The 10,651-nt window shown below is 30.2% G+C and overlaps 2 protein-coding genes across 3 annotated transcripts; one reads left to right on the forward strand and one right to left on the reverse strand.

The window, feature by feature from the left end:
- Positions 1-25: 25 nt before the first annotated feature.
- On the forward strand, positions 26-6,293 carry LOC141537693 (uncharacterized). Its single transcript, XM_074258826.1, has 3 exons — positions 26-1,977; positions 3,267-4,063; positions 4,270-6,293. The coding sequence occupies exons 1-3, from the start codon at positions 589-591 to the stop codon at positions 5,066-5,068; spliced, it is 2,985 nt and encodes a 994-aa protein (XP_074114927.1). The 5' UTR covers positions 26-588; the 3' UTR covers positions 5,069-6,293.
- On the reverse strand, positions 6,035-9,888 carry Reg-5 (Rhythmically expressed gene 5). Of its 2 annotated transcripts, XM_074258841.1 has the most exons (5): positions 9,580-9,658; positions 9,356-9,426; positions 8,594-8,765; positions 7,957-8,043; positions 6,035-7,465 (listed from the first exon to the last, which is right to left on the reverse strand). In XM_074258841.1, the coding sequence occupies exons 1-5, from the start codon at positions 9,641-9,643 to the stop codon at positions 7,041-7,043; spliced, it is 819 nt and encodes a 272-aa protein (XP_074114942.1). In that variant the 5' UTR covers positions 9,644-9,658; the 3' UTR covers positions 6,035-7,040. The 2 variants fall into 2 exon arrangements, with proteins under 2 accessions (XP_074114942.1, XP_074114943.1); XM_074258842.1 differs by lacking the exons at positions 9,356-9,426; positions 9,580-9,658 and adding an exon at positions 9,735-9,888.
- Between the last annotated feature and the right edge of the window lie 763 nt (positions 9,889-10,651).

Raw genomic sequence — 10,651 nt, forward strand, 5'->3', positions numbered from 1 at the left:
TCTCGCGTGCTCACAAAAAGATCTCAGTCAGTGGGTCGATATATTGAGTTAGTCGAAAAACACATCTTCTGCTCTCTCATCCATCAATTAATTAATTCAATATCAACGACATCCATAAACTAGGTGTGCCGTACTATTTTCGAGCCCATCCTTCTGTCAGTCACATCATGCTCTCTCACCCAAACAATGCGGAGCTTTCGGTTTGAGAATCATTCAAAAAGTGTTAGTTCTTCATCAGCATCTGATCTAACAATTACCGTCCAAGATTAGAATTTTCGATGATTTGTGTCGAAGATACGAATAAAAAAAGGTAAACAAACGTGATCTGTTCATCGGCCTTGATTTAACTTAATTCGGTGCAAGTGGTGTTGCATAATAATAACAACAACAGTTCTTTAAAGAACCTTCACTTGATATCAATAAGCCTCTTTTATATGCAAACTATCAATTAGAAACGATTTAATGTAATTAACATCTCGTTGATCATTAAATTGCTCGCCTTTAAACTCAGATCATTCGTTATTAATGCAGTGAGTAGTGCAGTGCGTGTCTACTAAAATAAATCCAAATCTAAATCCAAATGCTAAAATGATCTCAGTGGTACACTTGACCTTGATTGTTTTCTTGGCATATCTAAATCCGGCTGATGGAAAATGTACCTTAGCACCATTAGACTCCGAGCGTCATATACGCCAGCCAATAGCTTACGTTTGCATTCACGGAGATCTTCAGGACTTGGCAGATGTACCCAGTAACACAGAATGGATTGAATTCACGGTGTCCCATTTGCATCAAATCCCAGCTGATGCATTCATCAGATTCAGTGATTTGAAGCGATTGACTTTCTACAATTGCGAATTGAGGGATATCAGCCAGGATGCGTTCCGCGGATTGGATAATTTGGAATGGCTGATAATGTCCAACACCAAAATGAAGTTAGCAAGGGCGTCGATGTTCAAGCATGTGAAGAATTTGAAGCTACTGACTCTGGACTCGGTGGAATTGAGTTACGTTGAGCCGGAGGTCTTCCAGATTTTGGGAAAGAAATTGGAGTCGCTTAATCTGAGGAACAACGACCTGAATTGTCTGCCGATTGATGACTTGGCGAAGATGAGTCAGCTTAAAACTATAAGAATTGATGATAATCCGTGGCTGTGTGACTGCAGAAGTGCCTTGGAGAATTTGATGGCTAAACATAAGATCAGGCACGAAGGAGCTGTTGATTTAAGGGATTATGGTCGCCAGAAGCGATGGCAGTGGCAGTGGCAGTACAATGAGAGCTACTTTCATCAAAATACTCGCGTTTATGATTGCATGGCAGTTTTACAGTACCGACAATTGCCTTCCGTGAAGACAATTACTGATACCTATCAGAGCAGAATTGAATGGAGAGAATCGACAACCAACAGCATTTCATATTTAGACTATTTGCCGGACAATAGTGGATGGATTGAAGTGTTCAATGTTCATATTCCTAAATTGAAACGCTACACCTTCTTTAGATTCGGCAACAGCTTGAGGAGCATCTTGCTGAAGGATTGCGGGATCAGGGAGATTGAACCTGAAGCGTTTGCTGGGTTACACAAGCTGGAACGATTGGCTATATCCGGAGCCCATTTGACTGTTGTGGCTAATTACTGGTTTCAGGATCTTACGAGGCTCACGGAGCTTATCTTAGAACGGGATTCTATTGAAACTTTTGAATTTGGGGCGCTTAATCATCTAAGGAATTTGAGGCAATTGGATTTTACGGGGAATAGGATCAATTGTCTAGCAGTCGAGAATCTCGAACAGTTACGGTTGCTTCAACGAATTGAAGCGAAGGAAAATCCCTGGTACTGCTTTTGTAGGCGCAATCTTGAAAATTGGCTACTGAGGAACCAAATTGGGTATGGAATGAGCAGCAGCAGAATTTCAGGGAATAGTTGCTTGGATGAAAACGATACTTCTGCTGTCGCTCGTCCTGTTACGGATTATGTAAGTAGATATATATATGTATTTAATTTGCTTTTTCAAGCTTTTAAGAACAATTTTATCCATTTTTTATTTCAAATAAATTTCTAAAAAAGAATTTCTTTATCAATATTAAACAAAAGTCTTATTTTAATATAAATAAAGGAAGTAATTACGTAATATTTACTACTATTAATGCATAAATATACATTAAGCATGAACTAATAGCTTCATCTTTGTAATTAATTAAGTAAATAAAATAATATTAGTTCTCTTTTATTTATTTAGTGAAGCATGTTGTATATACTAAATATCTTTAATAGAATGTAATTTACTTTCAACTCCGCAATGTTTTTCTATAGATATATATACACACAGATATAATCTTTCAATAGATATTGTTATCGACAGAAAGAAAGAAAATGTGTTATGTAGCGACGACTAGTTTGAAATCATATATTAATTGAATTAAAGTGGTTCAATCAATAGATCAGCTATAAATATATAGCTAGTAGTAACCCAATTACGTTTATTGAATAAAATAAATGAATCATATATATATTTTTTTTTTATTTCTAAAATTTTAGTACCAACGTCACTGCGATGATTTTATTTTAATTTCATATAACTTGCTTATTAAAACTTGAAGGTCGTTAAGTGGGTTATATGGTGAAGGCCAGAAATTACGAGCGTAGTAATTATTGAAGATTTATTTATGAATGTCGAAATTTAAGCCCTTGAAAATCTATTTACAAAAATTTTTTAAAAATAATATTTTTTTTTTTTTTTTCGTATTAATTATTATTTAACAATGAATTAATTTTTTACGATTGAAAGATATTTATATATTTATGTTGACGAATCATTGGTCTAAAACTGTGTCATTTACCTTATACTACTATTTATAATTAAGGCTACCTTTAATTTACTGCTTTTTGATGAGTAATAATGACTCAGATATTTGACAAAATTATTGCTTGTATTATTTTAAAAGAGTATAGTAGTTTGTCTATTAATGGTGATTAATTTAATATTTATTCCCATGTTTAGATTAGTTTGTAGGTACTACTTAACGTATTGCAGCGATTAATCACCTGCTTGGATAAAATTTCCTTTTTTATAAGAGTAAATTTTTAGTAATTTAATTTTAATAAATTATCAAAATTTATCAGCAATTTCGAGTGACCTTCAAAAATATCGGCTGTACAATTTAAAAGTACAATTAAGCATTAGAATAGTTGTATCGTAAATTTTTTTCCGTATAATTAATATATCAGATGATATTTTGAAGTTAATAAAAAATATTGTTCCAGAATTATTACAATGTATCGTTAACTGGACGCATCCGTTGGAGTTGGGGCTACGAAGCCCAAGCTAAAAAACGAGTAGAGCGTCCAACAACACTAGCGCCACCGATAATTATAGAACGCCCATCAACGCCAGTGGTTAACCTAGGAGGGTGTCGTTCTGTTGCGTCACAACAATACTACCATAACCCGCGCTACAATCACCTGAAAGGTTTGACCTACGCCTGCGCACAAGGTTCCTTGGCAGATCTCCAAAATATACCGTCCAATGTCGAAACAATAATAATCACCAACAATGCATTGCACACACTGGAGACTGACTTTTTCCGGAAATTCAATGGCTACTTACGAAGACTCGAAATACGAAATTGTGCGATCAATAGAATTGATCAACGCGCATTTGCGAGCTTGTATAATCTAGAAAGTCTTATCATACGTGATAATAATATAGGGACTGTGACCTTGGATTGGTTTGGACGCGATATGAGAAATTTGCGTCATTTGGATTTATCCAGAAATAATATTGGAAGAATAGAAAATAATCTCTTTGATTGCATTCCCAATTTGATAAGTCTTGATATTTCGGACAATAAATTGAACTGCGTTGGGGTTGAGCAACTTGAAAAGTTGAGGTATTTGCGAGAATTAAGGGTCACTGGTAATCCTTGGACTTGCTTATGTGCTACGAGACTTGAACGCTTTATTCAGAACAAAGAGATTCATTGTCCAAATGGTTGCTTGGATTCGGTGTTGTATGACAGTGAAATGTCTACTTGGGGTGGCTGTCATGCAGATCGTCCAAGGTGAGTTATTTATTTATTTATGATCATTTCATAGTAAATAATATTCAAATAACTTTTTTTCGATATTAAATTTATAAATAATGGATTATATACTTCTTTACATGATATTTAATCAAAAAAATTCCACTCCGAAATCCGACGTCCAATTTATAACAGTTAAAATTAACCAAAATTAATTTTTTTCTGTGCCAATTCTACTGTTGCAGAATTTCAACAGTTCCATCAACTTCCCGACCAACTTCTCCGCCAATAATAATTTCTACAGAAGTTCCAATAACTGAAGCTTACAACGTAACTGGAACATGTTCTTCAGCAAACGAGCGCAGCCACTACTTCTGCAACAACGGTGACAAGTTTATCATAAACAAAATCCCAACGTACGTACGTTCAATTGAAATTTACGACAGCCATATTCCTTATCTTCCCGCCGGATGGTTTTCGCGCTTTAAAAACCTAACAGAACTTACCATCCGCGGATGTTCTCTCGAAGACATCGATTCTCGCGCATTCCACGGGCTTTACAAGCTCGAAAAATTGGTGATCACTGACAACCGATTGTCGGTAATCCGCAACAGTTGGTTCCGCGATTGCAAGTCGCTCTATTGGCTAGATTTGAGCAAGAACAACCTGATGGAGATAGAGGCGGGTGCTTTTGATAACTTGCAACAACTTCAGTACCTCAATATTGAAGACAACGCTTTCCAGTGCATTTACACTGGATATTTTACGGAACAGGATCAAAATTGGCGAAGATTGCCGAGACTTAAAGTCTTGGAATTTGGCAACAATCCGCTTAAATGGAGGTGCTATCAAGAATTACGCCAATTTCTTGAAGTTAGGGCTATTGGGTACACTTATTTTAAGTGTCCGCATGATAGCAAAGCTTTGGTGAGAGAGCTGTTGAATGAAAACAAAATCGACGGGACTCTTTCTAATGCGGGGTTCAAATTACGACTTAATTACTTCTCTTTTTTTATCGTATTTTTGTTTTTTAATATCTTTTAATTAAATTAGTCAGTTATCTTTACTATTTAATTATTATTATTCAAAGTGAGTACTGTTGTATTCGATTAAAATGTGTTCGGATAGTGTACCTGATAAGAAACTTAACGCTTACGTAGTTACATGGTAATTTAAAAAATTAATTTAATTTAAGATAAAAAATTTTTTTGGTTCAAGAAAAATTTTCTTTTTAAAATAACTACCCGTGCAAAAAAAACATTCTGAAGAATGAAATTCAAATTTTATTGACACAAATATTAATTAGTTTTGAGATCAATCCAAATTTTAAATTGATTTTTAAAGACTTGAGAATATTTTATAAATAAAATTTATCTTAAATATTTTCAAGTCTTTATTTTAATATAAAAATTAAAAAAATTATTTTTCTTGAATCAATCTTTTTTTTTTTTTTTTTTTTTTTATCAATATTAATTAATACCTTAATTTATTCATACATATTATTTTATTATATTAATGAGTAATTTATTTTTTTAATACTAATATTGAATTCAGTGTAATATTATTAATTTATTAAATGTTAAATATTTTATCAATTGTTAATAAAAGTTTTTATTTATTAAAAAAATTTTAGACAGTTTTATTGATAATATCTCTAACTTTGTATTTAAAACTCACAATTTTAAGAAGATTACTTGAGTAATAATAACAAATAAGAAAAACACTTTGAAGAATTTCAGCAGGAAACAGTAGTTGAAATTTTTTTTATTGATACACAGAGATAAGTATTGCGTATCAATGTCAGAGCAAAACTGAATTTAGCGGTAAGTGCGTCATTAATTTAAAAGATAAAAGACAAAGAAGACGATATATGTTATCTATTATTTCTTTACAATTGCGTATTTGAAATAATTATTTCGATTATTTTAATTTAAAAATTAATCATACTTAAATAAAACCCAATAATTTTAAATTATCTTAGCGGTAAATTAATAAACAATTTCTAATATATTTGTTTTTTTACAATTTATTTTCTTTTTATTACAAACATAAACACACTATTTACATAAACTCCATACTCTTAATCTAAAGATTTTAAATCTTAAACTTTACATTATTTACAACCATCAATTTAAGTTAATATATTTATAAGTATATAAAATTATCTAATAGCTAATAATACAAGCTGGCGCGGTTACTTTGTTCGATTACAGAGAGTTTGATATTAAATTACCCAAAAAAAAAAAAAAAAAAAAAAAAAAAAAAACAATATTTTAAATTTAATCGCGCCAAAAATTTTGTCAACAGCAAATTTAAGAATTGAAAATTAAAAAAAAATTTTTTTTTTCAGAATCAAAAATTTATAACCTTGTTAATTAGCCTCAGCACAATCACATTTAACATTAACATAATACCCTAATAATTAATTTAATTACAATGATAATTGTTTGGTGATCAATGAATATTTACAGTGAAATTGACAATAATGATAATAATAATTAAAAAAAAAAAAAATCTACAAACTAAAAATATTATTAATAAAATTTTTAAATTACTTATTGTTATTAAAATTATAAATAACTTATATTTAATAAATAAATAAATGAAAAATTAATTTACTGAAGTTTGTCATGGTCGCGTTTTTTGAAATTATTTTTCTGGCACAGTTTCTTGTTTTGGACCAATTGCTCTGAGAAAAAAAAATTTTAATTGAAGTTTTTATACCCAAAATAATTTTAGTTGAACTATTTTTAGTTAAATAAGGGCTTAAAAGTCATCTTGATTAATTTTAACTCAGAAAATAGAAAAATAATTCAAACAGCCCAAGCCGGGAATCGAACCTGGATCTTTTGGTTACGCATTAAAGGCTCTTCCATCTAAGCTATCCCTGTTTGAACATACTGATTGAAAATAATTAAAAATCATTTGATATTAATGAGATTATAATTGAGAGCTAACTATAAACTTTTTTTTCAGTGCGTGTAATTTTTCGCGATAATTAAAATTAAAATACGCTTCAGTAATATCGGTAATTGTTACTCCTCACTAATTCTGGCTTGCGGTTAACACTGCTGTAGACGAAGGGATTTCTGTAGTAGTAGTTGTGCTGAGTGGTCAAAAATCTGATTTTCGAAGCCGGCGACGCCGTTGGCAAGGAGTTTATATTTGTGACGTAAAATTTTTTGTTCTTTATGTTGTACACTGGAAATCTCTCCTCCGACTGGATTTCGGAAATTAGAGGAACTCGGAAGTTTTGCAAGTCGTCGAGATCTTCGTCTTGAGGCAGAGGTCGCTTGTCATCGCCTGGTACTGGACGGCCGTCTGGTAACACTCGTATCACCATTGGTCCTGACAAATAAGGACCATTGTCTATTGGTCTTATGTAATCGTTCATTAAGGATGATTCTGCGCCTAGATCGTTGGCGTCGTTGTCACTTGTTGCTGCAAGAAAAAATAATTTATTATTATATTTTATTTATTATGTATTAAAGGAGAAGGGGCTCAATTGAACCAAAAAAAGTTTAGTAATTTTTTACTATTTGAATTAAAACTAAATAATAAGTGACTGCAAGGTTGCTAGTTACCTTTAAAGACATTAGTAAAAAAATATAATTTTTCCTTTCCGCAAAATAATTCTGGTCAAGGTAAACAACATATTTAATATTTTTCCATACTTCCTAATTACACAAAGCCTTGGTAAAAATTTTAATTTTTTAATCCCGTAAAATAATTTCTTTCTTCGATATTAGTATCCGTACATGTATATTATATACACTGGAGAAAATGTGAAAGCCGCGATCTTGAAGAAAGAGTCAATGATTCTTCGAGAAAAGTGACCTCATTTATTTTCAATATCTTGCATTATTATTATTATTAGGCTCTTTAGTGATTTAATTACAAAAGAAATTATTAACAAGTAAATAAATATTTACCTAATGGATCAGTTTCTTGATTTGAATCCACCAAATCTTGTCTATCGTTCGAATTTAATTGATTTTCTTGAATTAACGCTCTCCAAACTGCAATCAAAATTTCAATCTTTAGTAATTAATTACAATTTTTCCACCTTGTAGTCTTAATTGTTGCACGATTATCTTTTAAGTTAGGATAAACGCGATTTTAATAGCTCAATTTTACTTTTTCTTTCATTTAAAATTCAATTAGATTTTAATAGAAATTTGGAAAATGCTTTCCTTATTTTTTTTTTTTTCTTAAAAAAAAAAACATTTCTACGCTTTATAATAAAAAAATGCTTTTGCAAACATTTTCGATGTTCAAAATAATAAAAGTTAAATTTTTACATTAAATTGATTTTTAGTTAAAAAAAAAAAAAAAAAAAAGCGAGTTTTTATTTTTAAGCCTACTAAATTTAATTATAGTCTTGATTAAATTGCTGCATAAAAAAAAAAAAAAAAAAATAGATATTTAGAAATTTTAATAAATTAAAAATACAATTTTTTTAAAATAATTTTTCTGAACAAATTTTTTTGTTAAATAAAATAAAAAAAATGGTGACGTTTAATGAGGATTAATTAATTTTAATTAAAAATTCCACCGAACAAAACTTACTTTTAAAAATAGCATTCCGTTGATAAGGATCAAGATTATCCAGCTGATTTTCATCCATACCGGTGAGCTTCTGTAGTCCAGAAATAAGATAATTTTTGGTGCAATCCGGCATGGGTGACCCGTCGCAATAACTAGCGACCTCTTTGCTGAATAATCGGTACAGATGACTCATCTGGAACAGATTGAATTAAATACCGGTTAACCGTTAGATCGATATTTATAAATAGATATGTATGTCGGTCACTGAATTTCATTGTTTCAATTTCAATTTTAATTTTAATTTTTTTTTTTTTTATTTATTTTTGCTGTTGAATAATAAAGAGAGTACGCACAATATCTTCAGTGAATTATTGTTTGTTAATTTAACTCACGTCCGGTGAAACTCGGCAATGTGTAACAAGACAATTTAAACATGCATGTCACACGATGTTGATTGTTGATGGTGCGTAGCCGATTGCAATCGTATTATATATTTACAATTGTTATTATTCTTTTGCTCAATCTTCATCAAACAATAAAATTTTTAAATCAATAATTAAAAATAAATTATTTGAATTTTTTTTTAAACAAATAAATAAGCGAACTTAAAGATTAATTTAGATGTTGTTTTAGATTGTACGGAGAAAGTCCAAAGAGAAGTCGTGAGAAATTATTAAGAAGCATCCTTTTATTATTTTATTGTTTGATTGTTTTTTTTTTTTTTTTTTTTTAAATAAATTTGTTAATAATTAAATAAAAAAAAAAAAAAAAAATAGAACTAACTTTTTCATTTTTGGACAGAAATTCCCACATTGGAATTGCCGATCCGTGGATTTGATTTGCCAAAAACGTCACTAAGACCAAAATAATAAAATTTTTGCAATGCATATTTTTACACTGTTAATAATCACAAACAAAAAAAAAAAACAACACACTGACTTAAATAAATAATTAATTATTTATTTATTTATTTTAAAGAAAAAGGATAAATATCATTTTTTAATTACAACAGTAGGATGTAAACTGAGCGGAGTTCGTTAGCAGCTTCGGTTTTATGTACCGATGACCCATGTAACATCCATCTCCCCTCTTTATTTCGTTTGTATGTGTGTAAGGTATATATAAAATATTTTTTTTATTTAATTTTATTTCATCGACCTACCTCGCGTCTGACGTCGTGTTTACGAATTTAGAATAAAATAAAACTATCTTTCATTCCACGATCTTTTCGTACATATTATACGGTTCTGTGTATTGAGGTACCATCTTTTGGTTCTCTTCCTTCTTTTAATATATAGTGTGTATACGAGATACTAGGAGATATAAATACAAGGCATCAATTGCCGTGGAATACCACACCATGTAAATCCGGTACTAAATATAATATAAATTTCTTGGTCCTTGACGTCATTCGAATTATTTACTTTTTTTTTATTCATTATTTTTATTACGCTTTTTTTTTTTTTTTTTTTTTCCCAGTTTTTAGGCTCGCCGGTAACGTCATTGTGTCAACCAGTAGCGCATTAAATTCCGTCAATTAATTTGGGTTTTTATTTGTAAAGAAAAAAAAATTTTTTTGATACTAAAAAAAAAAAAAAAAAAAAAAATTTTCCAAATTTTTTCTCGTCTTAAAAAAATTCTACGGGCTTCAAAAAATTTTTTTCCATTGTTTCGCTAAAAAGCTTTTGTAGAAAATTTAATGCCCTTCAATTTGACGTAATCAAAAATCCTCTACGGTGATTTGCCGCTGAGTTATCGTCAATCAAAGCAAAAAAGTATTTTTTTCCAAAAAAAAAAATTCATTACTTTCTCGAAAAATTTCATAAAAAATTAATAATCATCTCATTGAATATTTCCGACGATGACCTTGACAGACAACATTTATAGCCTTGTTCCGCATTCCTGTCAGCTCATTACACTCTTGTACTTACACAAAATTGTTGATGATTAAATGAAACAAAATATTTAACGTAGTTTATTCGTCGATTTCAATAAATATTAATCCGATATTTATGGCATTATTATACGACTTATCTCGAACAAAATAAACAAACTTTTCAGACGATCAAAAGATGACAA

Source organism: Cotesia typhae, unplaced genomic scaffold (assembly GCF_013202065.1).
Source record: "Cotesia typhae breed Kobodo isofemale line unplaced genomic scaffold, CoteBio_Ctyphae scaffold_91, whole genome shotgun sequence".
Lineage (NCBI taxonomy): Eukaryota > Metazoa > Arthropoda > Insecta > Hymenoptera > Braconidae > Cotesia > Cotesia typhae.